The following is a 22,408-nucleotide window of genomic DNA, read 5'->3' as shown; positions in this document are numbered from 1 at the left end:
CTCCGCTGCACGCCTCAACCAATCAGAGCCCGCCGCAAAACACCGTCCGGCCCCCGGGCTCTCCTCCAATCACCGCCCGCGCTGTCGCCGTCGCCCAATCAGCGCCGCCGTTTCCCCGTTCCGGCAGCGGCCGGCAGGGGGCGGGCTGGCGGCGGGGGGCGGTGGCGGCGCGTCACTTCCGGTGCCAGGCGGCCGCCGGAGCGGAGCGAGGCCGGGCCGGGCCGGGCCCGGGGCCATGGGTGAGTGAGGGGCGGGGAAACCGGGCCGGGCTGTGAGTGAGTGAGGGGCAGGAGAGAGCCGGGAACGGGCCCGGGGCCATGGGTGAGTGAGGGGCGGGAGAGAGCGGAGAACCGAGCCGGTGTGAGTGAGGGGCGGGAGAGAGCCGGGAACGGGGCCGGGGCTGTGGGTGAGTGAGGGGCGGGAGAGAGCGGAGAACCGGGCCGGTGTGAGTGAGGGGCGGGAGAGAGCGGAGAACCGGAACCGGGCCGTGACTGAGTGAGGAGGATGAGAGAGATCGGGGGAACCGGTACCGGGGCCATGGATATGGGTGAGAGACGAGGGAGCTGGGGCTGTCGGTGAATTCGGGGAAGCGGGGACCAGGGTAGAGCGTGGGGGACATGGTTCCGGACCCGTCCCCATCCCGGTCCCACCGATCGTCCGCCGGGCCGGGGGAGCCCCCAGCTGCCCTGGCCGCCCGGTTCAGCTCGGTGTGCCGGTGCTCTCCAGGCTGAGCGCTCGGTTTGAGCCCCGCAGCAGCTCGGGGGGCTGAAAGAGGCACAGCCCGTGATTGGGACTGGTTTTGCCTTCAGTCTGGGCAGGAGCGATTGAATTTAGACTTTGGGGACCTCTGTGCCCGGAGGAGCCTCGTGTGCCTCAGCAGTGAGTAGGTGAGGGTGAGTAACACCAGCAGGTGTTGGAGCAGGGACGGACCCTGCCCTGCACTCCCTGCAGCTCACCCGAGGGCCTGGGGGACCTCCCACCCCCAGAGCTGGGTGCTGTCCCTCTCTGGTCGTGGCTTTGGGAGCCCTCTGAGGGTGTGAAAGGTCTCACTGCTGGGGGGACCTCGTGGGACATCATCTCCACCCTCTGCACAAGGGGTTTGGGGTTGTGCTCCCTCCTGCCCTGGCTGTGCTGAAATGTGCTGCACCAGAGCTGGGGATTCAGTTCTTTGCTAGTTTAGAGCCTTAATGTATGGGCTTAACATCTACTAGTATGAACAGATGTGCTGGGGGTGTGGGGCTGCAATCCCATGTCCAGAGGGAGCTGGAGAAGTCGGAGCAGAGGCCATTGCCTGATGTGGTGGGGCTGAGCCACCACCCCTGTGCCGTGTGCTGTGGGACAGCTGGCTCCTCTGAGGCAGCAGGGGAGGCACCTGGCACCCAGGTGAGGTTGGACCTGGCACCCAGGTGAGGTGTGGCCCAAGGGACAGCAGAGGAGCACTCACCTGCTGGCACGGAGCCCTGGGCTGGCAGCACTCAGGATTCAGGACATATTTCCCCGTTGCTGGAGGGCTTGTGCTGCATCCATTGGTTGTTTCTCTGTGCTATCCATGCTGAGGGTTTGATCCCATAATTGTGCTCCTTAAAAGCAAAGTTCAGCTGGGCTGTGACCCTCAGGATGTTTCAGAGCCTGGGACAGGCAAGGGAAGCTCACAGGCACTGAGCTGGGCTGTGATTCAGCACAGAAAGGACATGGACCTGTTGGAATGAATCCAGGGGAGGCACCAAGCTGATCAGAGGGCTGGAGCACTTCTGCTGTGAGAGAATTGGGGTTGTTCAGCTGGAGAAGAGAGCCTGCAGGGTGACATAACTGCCCCTTCCAGTGCCTGAATGGGCTACAAGAATTAGGGACAGAGACTATTCACAAGAGCCTCAAGTGACAGGACAAGGGGACATTGGTTCACACTGAGAGAGGGCAGGGTTAGATGGAATATTAGGGAAAATTTGTTCCCTCTGAGGCTGGGGAGGCCCTGGCACAGGTTACCCAGAAAAGCTGTGGCTGCCCCATCCCTGGAAATGTTCCAGGCCGAGTCGGACAGGGCTTGGAACAACCTGGGGTAGTGAAAAGTCTCTTTGCCCATGGCAGGAGGGTGGAAGGGTCTTTAAGGTCCCTCCCTACCCAAACTATTCTGTGACTATGAATAGAGAGAGCCCTGAGGATTGTGCCTGAGCTGCCCAGTGAACTTGGGGGGTGTTGCCTGTGCAGGGGCTCCAGGCAGGTGCAGTGTGTCTCCTCCCTGCCTGGGAGCTCCAGCTGGGCAGAGCAGGCTCTGTCTGGCCATTTTCTGTGTGAAACAGGCTGTTTTGGTTAATATTTTTTTTTGCAAGTGTGCAGTTCCTGTCAGTGTGTTGTCACACTGCAAACCCCAGCAGCGTGGGCCTGGCAGTGTGTGCAGGTGACTTCAACACATTTGTCTCACCAGGTAGGGCCAGGTGAGTCACTGCTGAAAGAAACTGCAGCCACACCTCGCTGGGAAGTGTCAGCACGTGTGTGGGTCACACTCTGCACACAGAGCTCCTGTCCTGCTGCAGGGGCTTGTGGCATATTGATAGCATCAGAAGCAATCAGTGAGGAATAAAACCTTGTCATACACCCCACCCCTCGCCCCTGGTGGGGTTTGGGAGGTGAGCACAGCCTGGCTGCGGGCACAGAGCGGGTCAGGGGTTTGTGCTGGGGCACAAGTGCAGCCTCAGGTGCTGCAGCTGCATTGCCAGCTCCTGCTGTCAGCGTGCTGGGCTGCACTGGGGAGTTTTCCTGCTGGATGTGGCCTGTGCTGCAGCATGAAAGGGTTAAGCTGAGGTTGGTGTTTATGTAACCAAAGAGGGAACTCCCAGAGATGAGTCCTTGGCTATCTCATGTGTTGATGCATCAGAAGGGTTTGAAGAAAGCCTGGCTTGTTGCTTGCGCCGTAGTTACGCACTGGAGCCCTGTGCTTCAGAGTTTCCCTGGCTGCCAGGGGGGGCAGCCAGGATGGAATTTGCTTTCCCTGCTGTGTGACTTGGCCTGTGGAAGCCTTTTTTGTCCCTGAGGAGCTGGAGACTGACCACAGCTGCATGTGGGTGGAGGTAAGGTGTGCTGGGCTCCTGTGGGGACTCCCAGGTGCTGGCTGTGCCTTGTTCATGTTCCTGGGGTTCTGCTGATGCACTGGTTGGGCTGAGCAGGAGGATATCCAGTGTGGAAGCTCAGAGATGTTCCTGTCTCCCAGCTTGTCCTTGTCCCAGGATAATCCTTGGGACACAGGGGATTGTGTCACTGTCCCAGCCCCTCGTGCTGCACCAGAGCCCCAGGATTCCTCCTGCTCCTGTGGGCAGAGAAACTCTGTGCCTGGTTTTGAGTGAACTTCTCGCTGAGGGAAGAAGTTGAATGAGTCTGCTCTGGGTTCCAAGAACCCTGTGAGTCAGGGCTCTGTTTCGGGAGCAGGCTTCCCTTCCCGGAAGGGCAGCGGAACACAGGCTGCACTGACTCATCCCATGGGCTTTTTATATATACATATAAAAATATATATATATATATATATATATTATTGCTTCTCCTGGAAAACCGTTCAACCCCCAGAGCCTTCAGTAACTACCAGTTAACATTCCTGCATAGGGAATCACCCCTGTGCTGTGCAGAGGGAGAGGAGTGGAGCCCACCCTGATGCCCCCACTCCTCCTCCCATGTGAGATGATGAGCAAGGAGCCAGGGAAGGGCTGAGGCTTCCCCTGTGCATTCCACGTTATCTTTAGGGATGAAATTGTTCCTGGCTGATGTCGGGAAGGCTGAGCTGGCTGCAGGAGGAGGGACAGACAGGATGGGCCTGGTTTGGCACTGAAGAACAAAACAAAAGTCCTGTGACTGAAACTTTGAAGGACACGGTGTCCAGAAAGTAACTTTTGCCTGACTAAGAGTCATTTAAATATTAAAATGCACATCAGCTTAATGAAGTACATGCCACCACACATAACTCTTTCTCAATTTTCCCCTAGACTGTGCTGTGTGTAGTGTGGGAGGAAGAGGATAAGGGGGGGGGGGGGGGGGGCAGAAATTTCACCTTTTGAGGAGAAAGAAAAGCTAAAAACCCTTGGATACCCTTGGTGGGTGACTCTCCTCTCCCTGCTCCCAGGGTGGGATGATGTCTTCTTGGTCTTCCAGGTCTCTGGATGTGCTCCTGATCTCTGAGGACCAGCTGGGACACAAGGGGTGTGTTTCTGACCAGATTTCATACACTTACTGCAACAGCCTGCTTTCCTTGGGATCTGCCCCGCAAACATTCCCTTTAATCCCCCAGCCAGTGACTCCTCCGCAGGCCTGCCCGATCCAAGCTCCGCCTGTTCTCGGGGAAGCTTTTCCAATGAGAGCCGAGCTCTGGCCCTGGGCGTGCTGATGACTCGGCTCTGAGCTGTCCTGGCCGGGTTTGCCCGGGAAGGAGTGAGGCAACCCTGGGATCGCTGCTCCTTGCAGTGACACCAACCTGCTGCTGTTCCATGTGGGAAGCTGGGCCGTGCTCCAGCTTTTTCCCGTTTCATGTTTTGTTCGTGGAGCTTTTTAGGTCATGTTGAACACAGCTTCCCATGAGCCAGGCTTAAATGTGACCTTGGATTAACCATCACTGGTAAATACTGCCCACTGTGGTGTTTGGGTGGGAAAAGGTGCAGCCTGATGCTGCTCATGTGACCTTATTTTTTAGCTTTATTTTTGCAAACATGAAGGCTGCACAGAGAGGGACAAAAAGCTGTGGAGCAGCTCTGCAGCTTCATCCCAAATGCTCCAGCTTGTGGCTTCAGGAAGGAACACTGGGCAAGAATTCTGCTGCAGTGGGTGATGGAATTTCTCCATCTGTGTGTTCCTGGAATGGTGTGAGCTCTTTGAAGGAACTTCTCAGCAGTCCTGAACTTCCAGCAGGAGCTCTTGGGCTCTGTCACCTGCTGTGGTTCCCAGCCCATCCCCTGCCTTATTCACCACAATCATCTCATCACAGCAGTGGGGTCAAGCACTTTGGGGTTCCCAGTCCTCACACAAGAAGTGTAACCCCCACTGAGCTCATGCTGTGCCCTTGGGGCAAGACAAGCCCCCCAAAAGTGCAGTGGGGGCTGCACCAGCTGCTCTGGAGCCAAGAGTGGTTCCTGTGCTGCTGAGTAATTCTGCTCATGCCCCAAAGGTGCCTTTTCCATTCCAGCTCTGAGCTGTGGCTGCTGGACTGCAGGAGCTGCTTGTTCCTCATTCTGGGATGGAAAGGGCTTTCCTCATCTCATGTTTTCCATTGTTGTTACACCAGGCACTGGGACATGCAGTAATTCAGGAATTAAACAATTCCCTTAAGCTACATAATTAAAAGGCATTACATTTAGGTCCCCAAATTAATTGATTCATAATTCCATTAAAGCCTTAGCTAGCACACTGAAAGGCTTTGAACTGGCTTCTCCAGTGAGCTCTTTGATATATCCTGTGTGTCACATCAAAATTGAGTATAAATTTCTGTGCTGGACTTGTAACTTTGTCTGTGTGAGGGACCATTTTTGTTCCAGTGGCAGGACAAGGGAGGAGAGTGGTTTGAGTCAGCTTGGATCTGGGGGGAAGGGATGCATCTGTCCACAAACAGGTGGGACATTCCAGTTCTTAAGACTGAACAGAAAAAATAACTTTAACATCAGCAGGATCAGTCTTGAGAGAGAGGCTCTTACATTGCTGCAAGGAACCAGGACAAACCCATGTTTGAAACACTCCATCCCAGGGACAGTGATATCAGATACTGATCTGACCTGAACTCTGTTAACTCCTAGTGTGATAGAAAGCCGCTGGTGGTGGCAGGGAGTCTCTTGGTGCTCAGTCAGGTGTGTTTGAGATGCTGTTAGCCCAGGCAGGTGCTGCATGGCAGGGGTTCAAGTGGAGCCTGTGTTTGTCCCTGCTCCAGAGGCCTGCCCTGCATCACTTTGGAGATGGGTGACATGGGAGTGTGTCCAGCAGTGCAGGGACTGAACTTCCAGAGCCTTTTATTCTCCCACCAAGAGCTTCAATCCTTTTTTCCAAGCCCAAATAAACAGCCCAAATAAAGGTTCAGTGCATCCTGTGTTACCATAACCAGAGTAATCCAAAACCACAGCATCAAGTGTATCTCATTTCACATTACAGAGTCCTCGACCTTCTGCCCATCCAGCCTTCTCCAAGGTGACAGCTCCTGCCTCCTGAGACGTTGGAAAACCTAGTTTGGAAGAAGAGTAAGGATACAGTTGATGCTGAATTACGTGAGTCCTGAGGTTGTTTTGTTACAGTAACACCATTTGCAGCAGCAAGCCAAATGGCACAATGGATTATCTCAGAGCTCCTGTGCAGGGGGTTTCTCCAGTGGAAGTGTTACTCACATTTCCAGCTGAGACAGTGATGTGCAAGGAGAGGAGGAGTTCATCAGGATGTTGGGGCAGGAATGCAGAATAAACAGAGCAAGGAGCACGTGGGGGTCAGAACTGTGTCCTGTTCAGCTCAGTGGGATGGTGACACTGCTCTGTGGAGGTGTGAAGGTGCTGGAGTCAGGGATGCAAAGTCTGCTGCAAGGCTCCTCCCTTTATCTCCTGGCTGTTGCTGGCCCTGGGCAGGTGCTGCTGGATGAATCAGTGCAGTGAGATCAGCCTGTGTCCACAGAGAGGGTGGGACTGCCACAGGGTGAACTTCACTCACAGGGAGGTGATTTATCAATCCCTTACGTGGTGAAACACCTGGCATCTTCTAAAACAAATATGTACAGCCCAGAAAATATTTCCCCCTGCCTGTTGTAGTAACCTCTTAGGGAAAAACTCTTGGGATTGGGTTTGAGTAAGGAAATGGAGCTGTGCTTGGTTCCTCTTCTCACCTACTCCCCAAAGTACCTTTAAAAAGTGAGAGCACAGACATTGAATGTGTAAATGTTTGCAAAAGTCTTTGAAGCCATTTTCTAAAATCTGGAGATGAAGAGGAGCTGTACTGGGAGCAGAGCTTCCATTGGCTGGAGCTGATGGATGTGGAGAGCTCACACCACACCCAGCAGCTCACCTGAGAGATGCTTTTCCAGCTAAACTGAAACAAGACTTTTCTTTAGTTTTAACCATAAGCCTTGAATTTATTTGGCCCTTTATTTGGCTGTGCAAATTCTCTTTAGATTTCTGAGCAGCAGAAAATGGACGTTGGAAATCAGACTTTCTGCACTACCTGAATAAGGAGGAGGTAGTTGAGTTTTTAGTTGTTGGTGCTGAATAATGGTGATGTGTGGACCTTGAATAAATTTCCAGATGCAAACCATGAGATTCACATCTAATAAAATGGGGTTTTGCCCATAGTGGTTGTGCAGGAAAACACACATGTTGTCACCAGTGTTGCCTTCCACTGGAATGTCCATTGGAGCATTTAATAATGTGTTAGTTCTAAACACAGCATTGATTCCTGCACATGGAGGCTGAGGTGACAGGGTTTTATGTGCTGGAGTCCAAATTCCAGCTGCACTAGATGTAGGTAGATGGAGATGTAATAAGGTCAGAGTCTAATGAGGTACAGAGAGAGGGGACTTTTTTCAAGGCTAAAAATACATTTTTGAAAAAACATTGTGAGCTGAACTGAATGTCACAATAACTATTGTGCTTGTTTTCTATGCCCTTGTTGGGAAAGGTGAAAGACACTGATTTTTGTGGTCAGCTTTGTGCATTCTTGGCTGTTTGAGGAACAGACTCGAGCCTCTGAGGGACTCAGTGGGTGGCTGTGATGCCTCATGTGGATGCTCTGTGGAGAAACCCCCAAAAGGCTGCAGCAGCAGCAGACACCCATACACAGGGCTAACTTGGGCATTTTCTTTCAGAGCTTTTAGAATATGTTAATTTGCAAACTTGTTTTTGCTGTAAAACAAGCTTTAATTATCTTGACTTGTTCCCACTATGTCTCTCAAACAACTGTTGTAGGAAATGTTGCCCTGAATAACGAGGCTGATTTATGCCTTGAGAGCTGCTCTGAGCCTGCAGCCCACCCCTGGTCTGTCAGCAGGGAGCCAGGGCTGTGTGTAGACACACAAGTAGGCACAGCCACCAGTGCATCTGTAGGTGAGAGCCTTCCAGCAGAAATCAGGGATAACAAGAGAAAATAACTCAGAGATGTGATCTCGGTTGTCTCTCAAGAGCCAAGGATGAAGCGGCGAGCATCGGACAGAGGAGCTGGGGAAACATCCGCTAAGGCAAAGGCTCTGTGTGCGGGGATCTCCGGGAATAACGCCAAGAGAGCAGGTCCTTTCATCCTGGGTAAGCAGGGAGGGGCTCTGCGGGCAAAACTGAAAACAAAAGGCACTCTGGAGTGAGGGGAAGCAGGTGTGAAACTCAGTGTCTTACCTGAGAGCACAGGATGTGCAGAGCAGCGGTCTGGGAGCTCCTGCAGCTGGCCAAGCTCAGGAGATGTGGGATAGCAAGGCAGCAAGGCTTGGGAGAGAAATGGATCTTAATTTTACCCCCTTTGGGGTTTTTATTTTTGGGTTTGTTTTCTTAAACTCTGTTCTTCAATTTCGTAAAATACCTAATTCATTGGGGGGTTTTTTGATTGTGTTCGACCCTGCTGACCTGGAATGTGTTGTCACATCAGCATGGGGACAACTTAACAATTGGTACTCAAAATATGTACCAAGGCAAGGCCACTCTGCCAGCTCTGGACAGTTGCTAGAATAGTTGTTAGTTCAGAACTGTATTTATAGACTTCACAATGGAAAATCAGTTTGAGCTGACTGGTTTAAAGTGAGGAGTGGAGACTGTGTGTTTACTTGAAATCTGGGCTAATTTGGACACCCCTGAGCCATCCCTGCAGAGGTGGCAGCTGTGTTCCCAGGTGTGGCAGTAACAGTTGCCATGGGTGTTGCTGTGAATGTAAGAGCTGTGTGGTTCAGGCATGCAGAAATTAGGATTTCTGCAAACAGCTGGGCCATGTGTGGGCTTTGATAAATGTTGCTCCAGAGAACAAATGAAACACTATCCCAAAAGGTTTCAGAGTTCAAGACCTTCTTCTTTTGGCTTTAGATTTGTGAAAATGCACTCAAGCCTCCTGCAAAAAAGGGAACTTGGTGCAAGCAAACATAACTAGTGACAGCTGATGTAACCCGGGTTAGTCACTGCTGCTGGAGGGAAAACAAGTCTGTTTCTGCTTTGTGCTGTAGGTCCACGTTTAGGTAACTCCCCTGTGCCAAGTATTGTTCAGTGTTTGGCAAGAAAGGACGGGACAGATGACTTTTATCAGCTGAAGGTAAGCAAACTGCAGGCTCCCAGACCTTCAGGGCTCTCCAGCTCCTGTGCAGAAGCACTTGGGCAGTGAGTGAGGGGTGTGGCTGAAGCAGTGCAGTGGGGCATGGCTGCTGCAGCTCCCCCTTGGCAGGGCCAGATCCATGTCCAGATCAGCCCTGACATGAGGCCTCTGCTGCTCTCCCAGAGCCCTTGGATCTGTACCTGAATGGGGCAGCTCCAGAAGGGTAAAACCACCTGGGATATTTGCAAACAGCCACCTTTCCATGGTTCTACCTTTAATGAAGCTGCTGCTGTGCATTCTGCACAGATGGTGCTGAGTGCAGCCAGGCCTGTGGCAAGGACACAACCATCAGAGCACTTCCACCAGCTGTAAACACATGGGAATGCCAAAAATGAGAGAGGGCTGGGGGCATTTGTGTGCCTCTGGGAACTGTAAAGAAATTTTCCCTTTTCCTGAAGATTCTCACCTTAGAAGAAAGAGGTGATAAAGGAATAGAAACCCAGGAGGAGCGACAGGGCAAGATGCTGCTGCACACGGAGTATTCTCTTCTTTCCCTGCTCCACAACCAGGAAGGAGTGGTCCATCATCACGGGCTCTTCCAGGTACACTTGGTCACCATCCAGGCTGGGGCAGTGCCAGGGATTGCTGATGGATTGAGCTGCTTTTGTTTAATGTACAGTTCGTGCTGACCCTGCTCTTGTATTGCAGCACTCTGAGGTTAACCACCTCAGAGCTGCTTCAAACAGGAGATCTGGAGAGCACAGGGATTTTGGGAAATGTGAGATCATTTACAGACAGAACGACAGTTTGCCTATTTCATTGGCAAATCAATTAGCACCTTTTAGAATTAAATTTGGGGTTTTGGTCTCTGTACTGTTTATAACTTGTCAGAGGGGACAAATAGCCAAGAAACTGTTTCAGCAAGTTAAACCAGTTACTGTGCTGATCAGTTTTGTGTGAGTGGATTGTGTTGGTGCCTTTAGGGCTGTTCACTGATGTGAGGGGCTGATAGCAATTACTGCTTTGGGTGTTGGTATTGCCTGACTTGCTGGTTACATTTTGCCAACACACTTTTCACTTGAGACCATCTGTACTAAATCTTAAATAAGCCAAATGTCCAGCTCAGCTGTGTCTTGTTTATTGTCATGGAAGAAATGCTAATTGTGCCTTGAGATTTCTGTTCTTATGAAAGGTGTGTTGGATCCCTCTGTTCCACTGCAGAGGTGTCCTGGGTTCAGCTCAAGGTGTCTGTGTGCATAAAGAGCATGATGTGCACACAGAGCACACTGCCTTCTGCACTCCTCCTCCTAGGGAAAGTTCTTCCCAGGGAGAGTGGGGAGGCCCTGGCTGTGGATTCCCCATCCCTGGAAGTGTTGGACAGAGCTTGGAGCAGTCTGGAATAGTGGAAGGTGTCCCTGGGCATGGGCATGGAATGAGATGAAACTTCAGGTTCCCTCCAACCCAAACCAGCCAGAGATTCTGTGATTCATTAAGTAGAGCTCCTGTATCTTTTTAAAATCCTGCTTCAGGACAAAGACCAAGCACTGTGATTGCATTTGCTCATTTTGAGATCACCCCCAGTTATTGAGTTATTTACTCTGCCAGGCTCTGTGCATGTGCCCTGGAGCTGCCCTGAGGGGTTGCTGCTGTGTTTGCCTCCCCAGGACCGAGCTTGTGAAATCATAGAAGATCTGGAAGCCAACAGGATGGTGAGGAAGATGAAGAAGCGCATTTGCCTGGTGTTGGACTGTCTCTGTGCTCATGATTTCAGTGACAAAACAGCAGATCTGATCAATCTGCAGCATTATGTCATTAAAGAGAAGAGACTCAGCGAGCGGGAGACCGTGGTGATATTTTATGACGTGGTACGAGTGGTAGAAGCATTACACAAGGTGAGGGCTTGGAAAGAGAGCTCCTTTCCAGTGCTGGGAGGCAAAATTTTCCATGTTAGAACAGCAAATGCTTCAAAACTTCCTGGGGCAGGCAGTGGCCAGGTTACAAGGCAGGGATGGTAGCAGTGTTCTGCATAAGACCTCATGCCCCAAGCCATAAAGTACATTCCCTTCTAACCCTGCTCTTCATGTTTGCATTCCCTTCCCTCCCTGCTCCTCACGTTTCTGGATGATAATGTGGTGTTTGTGGGCTGTGGAGAGGGACCAGCTGGGCTGAGGGCAGCTCAGGTGAGCCACAGTGTGGTAAGCTCAAAGAGGAGAGCAGAGCCTGATCAAACACAGGAAACAGAAACTGTCTCCTTGCAAAGCAAAATAAATCACAGTGTAAGAATTGATTTGAGATCAGAACCTCAAGCTGCAAGTTTTGAGATCAATGAACTAGAAACTATTGTAATAAAAATGGATTCTGCTGATGTTTGACTCGTTCCCCTGTGGCACAGGGCAGTGCAGCATGGGTCTGTAAAGAAATGCTCCTCACATTGCTCTAACCAAGCCTGGACACTTCAGTTCCAGGTCTCTTGGATACACCCAGTCTGTCTTTGTGTTCAGAGTAGCAAATTTGCTTGTTCTGTCCTGATCACAATCAAAAGTGAAGGGCACAAAGTACTCAGGGTGAAACCTGACCTGAAACCTTGACCTGAGTTATTTCAGAGTGTGCAGATGCCATGATTTCTTTTTAGTGCTCTTGTGCAAGTATGACATTTATACTGCTACAACAAATAGGCTTTTGCTCATGTAACACTCCTGTATTTTTTACAGAAAAATATTGTGCACAGAGACTTGAAACTAGGAAACATGGTGCTAAACAAAAGGTAAGTGTGCTGGAGAGCTGCTGGCCTGGCAGTGGTCTTGTTTCTTCCTTGAAGCAGATTTCTAATGCAAACACTGCCAAAGGCAGCACTTGTTGAGTGCTCTGGTGCAGGAGGGTGAGGAAAAGGGAAGCAGGGTGTGCAAAACCACAAATCCAGCTCAAAGTTATATAAATTAGTCTCCAAAACTGAATTTAGCCCCACCTAGGTATTTCACTTTTCCCACCCAGCTTAGTGGCCCCTTGTCAGGACTTCTTTTTGGATTCTAACTACTGAAAACTCAATTTTATAGTAATTTAGTAACCTGCAAGAGAAGTATTGATTTTATATATATTAAAAAGAACAAAAAAACATGGTGGTTGGTTCTGTTCCCATCATTCACCCTCCATCATGCTAAAGGCATTCCCAGCCCTGCTGGCTGTTCTACAATCACAGCAGTGTTAGATCTGACTGCTGCCCTGCTGTGTTTTTGCTAGCAGTGAAATATTGACTTATCTAAACAAAAGCACTTCTGTCCAGTGTGGATTTGTGTATGAAATGGCTCCCTTGTTCTCTTGCTGGTTTGACAGGAGCCTCTGGAGCCTGGCAGGTGCTGCATGCTGGTGCAGACCCAGAGGGAGCAGCCCAGAGAGGGGCAGGAGCTCAGCAGGACCTCAGGGCAGGAGGGGGTGGCCTGGCCCTGCTTGGGGGCTCTGGGGAGCTGCTCAGTGCCTTGGGCTCTGTGTTCTTTACTGGCAGCCTAGTTCAGCCCAGATCCTCTGCTCTCTCCTCCAGGATTACATTACTGACTAAATATTTTGCACTTACTTGAAGAATGAGTGGAATTCATCCTTTTTACACTGTCTGGGTTTCTGTGGAGTGAATAAAAAGCAGGAAGGCTGGAGTTCTGCAGGCTTTGAGTCCACAAAGCTTGCAGGTTTGCTGGGCTCACAGCTTGCTGCTTTCTCCTCCCTAACACTGGGAGGAAACAGGTTTTATCTACAGAACTTGAACTTCTTGGTTCCCCACACACACACACAGAGCTGCTGCTGCTTCTCAGGGCCACCTCTAAGTTGTTTCAAGTTGTTTCTGTAGAGCTGCTTTAAGATAAATCTCTTGTGCTTGCTGCTTTGATTCTCCTCCTTGCTGGAAGAGGCACACAAAGGTTGGTGCTTTAAAGGATCCATGCAGAACTTCCCTTCTTTTCTGGGCACTGAGTGCAGGGGAGCACCCCACCAGTGGAGCTACACCCAGGGCCCCACTAGCAGGGGGAGGTGTTTGAAGCTTTGAACACACTTGCCAGATTCCCTCTTTGTGTTACATCTCTGCTTTTGCTTTTTTCTCAGCGTTGGTGAGGGAGAGCTGCAGCCTGTGCAGCAGTGAGTCACAGGGAAGGGTGGGAGAGGCGTCAGAGCCATCTCCATGGAGAGGAGCAGCCCGTGGGGCTGAGCTGAACCCTTTGTTCTGCTCCAGCCCTGCTCACAAAGAGCCAGGGCCCTTCTCAGGGCAGGCAGGGAAGGTAACAACGTGGCACTGCAAGGTCCTGCAGGCAGTCCCACCTGGGGGACTTCCCTCAGATTTCCTTCCCCACAGACATTAAAGCCTCTCAGGTTTCCTCATAAGCCAGTGCAGGAGGAGTTGAGTGATTACAGATTAGATCAAATTTCAGGCACTAAATAGAATCAAGCGACCCTGAACATTTTAGTGTCCTATAGAACACTTAGTCTTTTAAATCCTTAACAAATCCTGCAGCTTGTTATTCAGCCAGGGAAGTCTCCTGACAGTTGAAGCTAACACTTCTTAAACACAAGTCTGTCTGTTTTAATAACCAGCTCTCCATGGCCAACCCACACTTGGTTCTACTTCATTTGTCTGTGAGACTGGCTGGAAATGTTTCTTTGTTATTGTGACTGACTTAATCCGTTCTCTCAGGTTCTAGTTGTGAAATACTTTTCAAGAAATCTTCCAGACAGTGTTTTTGTATTCACACCTTTACATTGTAAGCTAAAATCCAAATTACCTGAATGACAGGGAAGATTAATGGAACAATTGTTTTGTAATTAGCTCACTTGCACTGGAAAAAATTGTTAATGGGAGCTGGCAGTACCATAGAGAAGTAGGGGTGAACCAATAAAGAAATTCTGTGTACCTGCAGCTCTCCCTTTTCTGTGTGAGGTTTTTGGGTGTTGCTCAGGCTTTGTGTGGTGCACACCTGTGTGTGGAGAGCAGTGCTGTGGATCAGATGGAGCTGCCACCAGGCTCCTGTGTGGGACTCTGGAGTGACACAGGTGTGGTTGTGCTGAGGCTGATCACAACTTCTGCAGCTCCTCTGGTGACTGTGAACACCCAGTGCTCAGGGGCCAGCACGGGGCAGCTCCCACAGGGTGTTTTCCCTTAGCTCCCAGAAGATGCAGTGTGGAGAAGATGGCAGCTGGGAAGTGCAGGGCACAATCAGCAGCTGAAATAAACCTCAGCTTTGTTCACACTCGCACCCTCCAGTGCTCAGGCAGCACCTGGGGCAGATCCTGCAGCTCTGGTGCTGCAGGCTGGGATGTTCCTAGGAGATCAGCCAAGGCTGCAAGATGAGCCAGGTACAGCCTGTGCTTACAGCCACGCTGACACAGGCCACCCAGACATTGTCACAGAGCCTTGCACTGCCCCTGTGGGTGCCTTGCTGGCAGGCATGGAATCCCTGGAATCCCTCCCCTTTGGGACAGAGTTCATTTCACACCTCTGTGTGTCTTCTGCCAGCACTTCAAGCCCCCTAGAAAGCCCCACAGACACAATCCCTGTTCTGGAGTCAGCTTGCTGTCTGTGCTGCATGTCCTGTGTTCCCTGACCCCCTTCCCTGTGCTTCTCCCCAGGACTCACCGGATCACCATCACCAACTTCTGCCTGGGGAAGCACCTGGTGAGCGAGGATGACCTGCTGAAGGACCAGCGTGGCAGCCCTGCCTACATCAGCCCAGATGTGCTCAGTGGTAGGAATTCCCTTCAATGCTCATTTCACTCATTTGTGACTCCTGACAATAAATAAACCCACCTGTTTTGTTCCCATATGCACCTTCATGAGAGCCTCTTAATTAAGGTCCAGTTAGGAGACTTGGTCTGGTTTTCCAGCTGGGAAAGTTGGAGGGGAGGATTGAGCCTGACTTTTTTCTTAAGGCTTGTCTGAACTTCAAAGCTGCTTCAAATCTGGCTGTTCCCAAATGAGTCTGACTGCAGACAACGTGTTCTATTTCCAGTGTCAGAATTCAGTTCCTGAGGCTTTCCTTAAGCTGCAGGTAAAACCCTGGGCCCAAGGAGCAGCCAGTGCAGATCCCACCAGGATGTCAGTGCATTCCAGCTGTGCACTAAGAGCACCAGTTCCTCCAGCTGCTGCTCACTTCCAGTGACCCTCTGGGCAGCTTCTGGACCAACTGAGAGGAGTTACTTAAAATTAAAGGAATGATGACAGCAGGCCAAAGCAGTCTGGGCTGGATCCCCCCCTCCAGCAGCCTGGCCTGTGCCTTGTCTCCAGCAGAGGCTCTGAGCAGAGTCTGGCTCCAGCACAGAGCAGCTTTCCCTGGTGTCCTCCTGTCTTTAACTGTTCCCAGTGCATGGGACCATCAGGAACAGCTATGCTTTCTGTCCAGTTTCTCTCCATGAGCTCTCTGCTCTGCTCTGTTCATAAATCTTTGGGACCAGATGGGATCCACCCCAGGGTGATGAAGGAGCTGGCAAATGAGCTTGCAAAGCCTCTCTCCATCATTTACCAGCAGTCCTGGCTCACTGGGGGAGTTCCAGATGACTGGAAGCAAGCCAGTGTGACACCCATTCACAGAAAGGGTGGGAAGGAGCATCCTGGTAACTATATCAGTACCTGATAAGATAGTGGAACAGTTTGTATTGATTTCATCACACAGCACTTACAGGATGGCCAGGGTGTCAGCCCCAGCCAGCAGGGGTTTAGGTTGTGTTTGAACAACCTGGTCTCCTTTTATGACCAGGTTGGATATTAGGAAAAAGTTTTTACAGAAAGGTGATAAAGTTCTGGAATGTTCTGCCCAGGGAGGTGGTGGAGTCTCCATCCCTGGGTGTGTTTAACAAAGTCTGGATGTGGCACTCAGTGCCATGGTCTAGTTGAGGTGTTGGCTGGGTTCGAAGGTCTCTTCCAACCTGATGATTCTGTGCTCCTGTACCAGCCTTTGAGCAGGCAGGAGTGGTCCTGATTGTCAGTGTAGTGACCCAGGCATCATTTTGGGGTTTTTTCCTCTCATGCAGGTGAGGCAGATCAGTGTTGAAGGCTGCATGTACGGGTGGGACTGTGCACACAAAGCCTCTTCCTCTTGTAGATCCAGACAGAGGCATTAACACATGAGTTACTTGTTCCTGGTATCCCAAGCAACTGTATTGCAGAAATGCCCTCAGAGGGAGCCAGTCCTGGAGGATCCAGCCCCAGTGGACTCCCCTCAGGAGGTTTTTTGTCAGGTTTGCAGGCAGCAGCAGTAAATGCAGCCGAGCTCCTCCATCCTGATCTGCCAGGCAGGTTTGAGGCCCTTCCCTCCCAGCAAGGAAGGGAGCAAAGGCAGGCAAGGAGGTGGATCCTGGGACTTTTGCAAGCCTTTCCTGTTCTGCAGGATATCCTGAGGCCCTTGTGACCAGATGGATGATAGAAGCCAACTGCTGTGCAGGAGCTTGGAGCAGTTGTGGCTCAAGTGGCTGAAGGAGGCTATGAGGAGCTGCTCCTTCTGCTCCAGGGTGCTGATCTAGTGAGGCCTCCAGCTACCTTCTCACATTTCTTCTCAGGGCACTCTTGTGGTGTAACTGGCCACAGGGCACTGAACAGGCTGTCTTGGCTGATCTCTGACAGCTGAGGCTGCTTGAGACCCTTCAAGGCTCAGCCTTAGCTCAGGACTCACCTGCTCTGCCCAGCCTGGCTCTCACTGCCATTGTGCTGCACCCCAGCTCTGGTGTGTGCCAACAGCCCTTCCCATGGGGCCCTTCCTGTGCTCTCCAAAACTCTCCCAAAGCTGCTCAGTCTGCAGCTCCCCTCCAAGTATCAAGGGGGAAGTTACTTGAGGACATTCCACCTTCAGGCTTGGCACATCCCTCCCTCTGTATTGCTCCTGGGCAGGGGGAAGCTGGAGCGCCTGAGGGATTAATCATTGTTGTGGGTCTCCAGAAGAAGCTGTCTCTGCTGAGGGATGGCTGCTGAAATGTCACAGCAGGAAAAGTTGGAGGAAGAGGGAGAGGTGCCTTTTTCTGAGCTTATAAAGCAAAGAATAATTAGTACAAATACCAAATGCTGCAGCAGTGACTCACTGTGTGAGTCAGAGGAAGTCTCTCCCTGAGTCCTGTGCTCTGCTGTAGCACTGGGGTTTGATTTTGTGACCCTGTCCATGCTGCTGTGTGCTGGTTATTGTGACCAAAGGGATTTAGAAGCAGCATTTCCATCGGGTGAATCCTGGGGCTGCAGCAGCCTTGGGTTAGGGTTTGTCTAAATGTCTTTGTGCAGGAAAGCACCTTCCTGCACACTCTGTGCCTTTACATCTGGCTTCAGTGGCTGTTGCTGGATTCATCCCACAGTCAGAGTCCCTTCTCCATGAGCTCAGCTTTATCCTTCTTGGTCTTCTTTCCTGCGTTCTCCTTCCCTGTGCTCCCTGGTCCTTGAATTCCCTCCACCTTGCAAGCTGGGTGGTTCTGTGTTAGGGACACTGACCTGGGAACTCCAACACAGCAGTGCTGCCTTCGGTTCACAGCAGGGATATTCCTGCTCCGTGGGGAACAGGAGGACACTTGTGTGGAGATGGACACAAGTGTGTTGTTCATTTGCAGAGGATGTGCCTTAGAAAGAGTTTTGGTGTCATGTTATGGGAAGCTTTAAGTGTTTTGGTTAATTCTTAGAAAAAGGGTCCCATGTGAGGGTTACTCAGCACCTGTGCAGTGGGAGGTGAGGGGGTTGCCAAGGCTGTGCTTCCCAGGATTCTCAGGCTGTGTGTGCCTCTCCCTGCAGGCCGGCCGTACCGTGGGAAGCCCAGTGACATGTGGGCGCTGGGGGTGGTGCTGTTCACCATGCTCTACGGCCAGTTCCCCTTCTACGACAGCATACCTCAGGAGCTCTTCCGCAAAATCAAGGCTGCCGAGTACACCATCCCCGAGTGAGTACAGCCCGCCCTTCCTGCCTGCCCACGGGGGGCTGGCTGGGCTTTACGGGGCCAGCTGCAGCTGCAGGGGCTCCCCTGAGCACCCCAAGGGTCCCAGCAGTACTGACAACAGGCAGTGTGCAGGAAACAGGAGCAGGGATGGGACAGCTTGTGGGAAGGAGCCGAGCAGTGGTTGCTCCTGTAGCTCCTGGCTCCTGTCACTCCTGGCCTGTGACAGTGTTCACAGGAGTTCTTGGATGAGGAAAGCGACAAAGGATCAGACTCCATGTTTCAGAAGGCTTGATTTATTATTTTATGATATATATTACATTAAAACTATACTAAAAGAATAGAAGAAAAGGTTTCAACAGAAGGCTGGCTAAGAATAGAATAGAAAGGAATCATAACAAAGGTTTGTGGCTTGGGCTCTGTGTCCAAGCCAGCTGGGCTGTGATGGCCATTCATTACAAACATCCAACATGGGCCATTCAAAGATCTACCTGTTGCATTCCACAGCAGCAGATAATCATTGTTTACATTTTGTTCCTGAGGCCTCCCAGCTTCTCAGAAGGAAAAATCCTAAGGAAAAGATTGTTCATAAAAGTCTGCAACACTGGTCTGTGTCCCCAGCCTGTCCATGCTGCCACACTGTGCCCAGGCCAGGCTCACCCCATGTTGTCTGTCCCAGGGATGGCCGGGTCTCAGAGAACACTGTGTGCTTGATCCGGAAACTGCTGGTCCTGGACCCGCAGCAGCGGCTGACGGCTTCTGAAGTGCTGGATTCCCTCAGCTCCATCATAGCGTCCTGGTATGTGCAAGGGGAGGCAGGACACGCTGTCTCTGGCCACAGGCTGTGTTGTTCCAGCTGTGGCTGGCTCACCTCACCACAGGAGAGTCTGGGAACTGCAGTAAGCCTTTAAATCCCACGTGTCCACCACAGTGTGCTGATGGATACAGCTGGGGAGGCTGTGCAAATGCTTATGGCAGCCATGGCCTTCCCAGTGAGATCACCCTGGGGTGGGTGAGGGTGGCTGAGCCAGTGCCATGCTCTGGATCCCAATGCTGTGCTCTCCTCCAGGCAGTCCATGTCCTCGCTGAGTGGCCCTTTGCAAGTGGTGCCGGACATAGATGACCAAGTGGCAAATCCTGAAAACCCCCAGGAGGTAGGTTTCCAAGCTTCCCACAGAACTGCTTTTCTGTGCTGTCTGTGATGGCACCCATTGTGTCCCCAGCTGGGAAGGGGAGGGTGGGGAGGACACAGCCGAGTCCCTCACGTTGTGCAGCGGAAGGAAAGGCTGATGCTGCTGGGAGCAGGAGGCACATCCAGCTGGCTGAGCTGCCAGGAAGTGAGCTCGGCCCCGGAGCTGATGAGAGCAGCTCACCCCGCTGCCAGCAGCGCTCACTCCCTCTCCCACAGCTGGGAATGCTGGGAGGAGGCAGCAGTGTTGGCTCTGGCTCCCAGTGAGCTCTGCCATGGGAGCAAACATCCTGTTTTCCTGCGGTTTGTTTCATGCTCAAAGTGTTGGCCACAGCCTGGCTGCCCAGGGACAGCCATGCAGGGTCTGTGACAGTGCTACAGGGACAGGGGTCAGGCAGCTGCAGCCTCAGTGCTGCCAGGGCTGGGATGAGCCATGTAAGGACAGAGCTGCTGTGTCCTGATGGCACTGCTAGCTCACAAGGAGTCCTGCCTGCGTCCCCAGCAGCAGGTCCCTTTTCTGTGTTAGCTGCCACGGTAGCTCAGGCCCATCAGAGGAGCCGTGGGGCTGCCAGGTGTGGCTCTGACAGATCGCTCTCTGCAGGTGAAGGTGACGGAGGAGTGCTCCCAGTACGAGTTCGAGAACTACATGAGGCAGCAGCTGCTCTTGGCTGAGGAGAAGAACACCTTGCATGAGGCCAAGAGCTTCCTGCAGAAGCGGCAGTTCGGGAACATCCCGCCCGTGCGGCGCCTGGGCCACGACGCGCAGCCCATGAACCCTTTGGACGCGGCCATCCTGGCCCAGAGGTACCTCCGGAAGTAGCTTCCCATGCCCCAAGAGCACGAGCACCACCCTGCAGTCTGCCCTCACCTCGCCCGCTCCAGCCTACAGCAATACCGGTGTCCCACGACGGGGAATAATGTAGCAATCCCAAGCTCTGTCCAGGGACACGCACCCACCCCCGCCCCGGACGGAGGAGACTTTTGGAAAAGCTAGTTTTGGAAGCAGCAACCTCTTGGCATCTTCTGGAATCTGTTTTTTTAAAATCGAAGCCTAGATGACTAATCTGCTTTTGATCATGACTGTAATCTACCTCTCTTGTCTTTTTAACCATGCTGTTCTCTGGATCAAGCAAAGCCCGTGGGAAAGGAGGAGGAGACTTCCAAGGGTGAAGCTGCTGGCACAGAGCCGTGGCCGGCCCGTGGCGCCCGCTCCGTGTGGTTTGAATAAGCTTGGATTTGGATTTATCAGGGTTTCTCGAAAGGCAGAATTTCTTGAAACCTCCCACTTCCCTTCATCTGCATCAAATCTGTTTTTTGTCCTTATTTGCCACCTGGTCTGGCCATGCTGGCCAGTCCTGTGTGGCCACTGCTGTGACCGGAGAGCCCGGCCACACCTCAGGCAGGAGTTGAGGAGTCAGGGGCAGGGATCAGATCCTGTCCCCAGTTCAAGGGTTTTGCAGGACTTGGCCTGCCAGGGCCCCTGCCCCGTCTCCCACCTCTCACTGATTCCTTTAGTTTCTAAGGATCTATGATTTAATCTTATTTTTCAGTAGCATATCCCAGGTGCAGTTACAGTTGCATTAATTCTGATTTAGCATTTCCCCCCTCAGTTGTGGTACAGATGTAATATATGAGTTATAATGTGAAAAGCTTCCCAGAATAATTCGCCTAGAGATAGGAGGGGCTGGCTGAAGTCTCTACTGTATTTGTTCCCAGCTTTTCTTGCCATCCCAGCCCAAACCTGGGGCTGCCTCTACCCTCATGCCAAGGCAGGGGAAGGACATCCTGGTTTGTCACCTGGTGCCACTGGAAGAGCTTTGGCCTGTGCTGAGAGCAGGAACGATTGTTTCTGAGCCTCATTTATGAACTGGATGCCTGTCTTGCCAGATGAACTGTTCTCACACAGAGCTCCCAGGGCTCCCAGTGCCCTGCCCAGGGCTCCTGCTCAAGGCAGCACCTTCTTCAGCTGCCTCCTTCCCTGCTCCTGGCTGCTCCCAGCCCTGGCATCACCCTTGGCCAGCCCTGTGAGCAGGGAGGTTGGAGCTGGGGGGCTGCCCTGCAGTTTGGGGCTGCGCTGCTCTCTGGGCGTGGGCAGGGAGCGAGTTGCAGATGTTTGTAGCGTGTTGTTGCCTTTTCTTGCCCCGGGCTGGGGAAGGGGACGGGGTCCAAGCTGGGCCACCCCAGCAGTGGCTTTGTGGGGACAGGGGGCTGGACCTGAACCTCCCTGGCCGTGTTGGGCATTACGTTCTGCCTGCGCCTCGCCAGGGCCCTGTGGCCAGGCAGGGCCTCGTGAACACTAACACAGACCAGCTCCCTGCACCGCCCCAGCTGAGCCAGTAGCCCCAACTCTTTCGCCTTATTTATTTTATTTTGAAGATGGTGTGGGTCTGTCCCGTGGGCCCATCACCCCCTGTGCCACCAGCAGCAGGGCAGGGATCCCTGAGCACCCCAGCAGGGCCCTGCTCTCTCCTTCTGGTTCACTCCTGCCTCATTCCCTGTTTATTTTTACTGTTTTTCCCCAATGTTAAAGCAAAAAGCAATATTCTGGGACTCCCTGAGGCTGTATCACACCAGGATCCTGCAGTGGCAGCACCGGTCAATTCACTTGTGCTAAAGCAAACTGGAAGGGGTGGTGCAGGGGGCATGGGGGCCACAGGGCCACGGCGGGACAGAGCCTGTTGTAAGGAGAAAAAAAAAAAGAAAAAGAAAAAAAAAAAAAAGGAAAAAAATTTGTATAAAGACGTTATTTTTGTACTACATCGGAACTACTCCTGCATGTCGGCAATAAAACTTCATTCGACAGCCCGGTGCCCCCACAGGGAAGGGTGGGAGGGATGGGTGGGATGGGATGGGGGATTTTGGGGTACTGATGAGCTCTGGGAGGGGGGCAGGCTCACGGATCAGCGGCCCTGAGTGTCCCATGGGACCTGCAGCCCTGTCCTGCCCCAAGGCCCGGTGCCCTGAGCCCCGCAGGGCCTGTCCCGGCCAGCCTGAGGACAGCGCTGGCATGCGGAGCCTCGTGTCCCCGAGGTGTGCCGTGTCCCACACTCGGCCGGTGGGGCTGAGGGGACCACCCTGCGTGGCCGCCACCTCCATAGGGGTGGCACCGGCCCCGGCAGCTCCCTCA

At 52.4% G+C, this 22,408-nt stretch overlaps 1 protein-coding gene across 3 annotated transcripts; it reads left to right on the top strand.

Moving 5' to 3' along the window:
* The first annotated feature begins 183 nt into the window (after nt 1-183).
* STK40 (serine/threonine kinase 40) lies at nt 184-22,083 on the top strand. 3 transcript variants are annotated; one of them, XM_059488775.1, is made up of 12 exons: nt 184-239; nt 6,112-6,224; nt 8,115-8,234; nt 9,134-9,219; nt 9,678-9,821; nt 10,884-11,111; nt 11,931-11,983; nt 14,824-14,939; nt 17,954-18,098; nt 18,772-18,891; nt 19,162-19,246; nt 19,883-22,083. In XM_059488775.1, the coding sequence occupies exons 3-12, from the start codon at nt 8,123-8,125 to the stop codon at nt 20,099-20,101; spliced, it is 1,308 nt and encodes a 435-aa protein (XP_059344758.1). In that variant the 5' UTR covers nt 184-239; nt 6,112-6,224; nt 8,115-8,122; the 3' UTR covers nt 20,102-22,083. The 3 variants fall into 3 exon arrangements, with proteins under 3 accessions (XP_059344758.1, XP_059344759.1, XP_059344757.1); XM_059488776.1 differs by having other exon boundaries at nt 194-239; nt 6,112-6,197; XM_059488774.1 differs by lacking the exon at nt 184-239 and adding an exon at nt 2,905-3,065.
* Nucleotides 22,084-22,408: the final 325 nt, after the last annotated feature.

The sequence above is a fragment of the Ammospiza nelsoni genome, chromosome 25 (genome assembly GCF_027579445.1).
Source record: "Ammospiza nelsoni isolate bAmmNel1 chromosome 25, bAmmNel1.pri, whole genome shotgun sequence".
NCBI lineage: Eukaryota > Metazoa > Chordata > Aves > Passeriformes > Passerellidae > Ammospiza > Ammospiza nelsoni.
Note: the sequence above shows the minus strand (reverse complement) of the source record. Positions and strands in the feature narration are given on the sequence as shown.

Excerpts from the sequence above, each read along its gene's own strand:
- STK40 (XM_059488775.1), top strand. The coding sequence starts at position 8,123 with ATGAAGCGGCGAGCATCGGACAGAGGAGCTGGGGAAACATCCGCTAAG. Across the intron at positions 11,112-11,930 it reads TGGTAGAAGCATTACACAAG|AAAAATATTGTGCACAGAGA; the intron begins GTGAGGGCTTGG and ends TATTTTTTACAG. Across the intron at positions 19,247-19,882 it reads ATCCTGAAAACCCCCAGGAG|GTGAAGGTGACGGAGGAGTG; the intron begins GTAGGTTTCCAA and ends CGCTCTCTGCAG.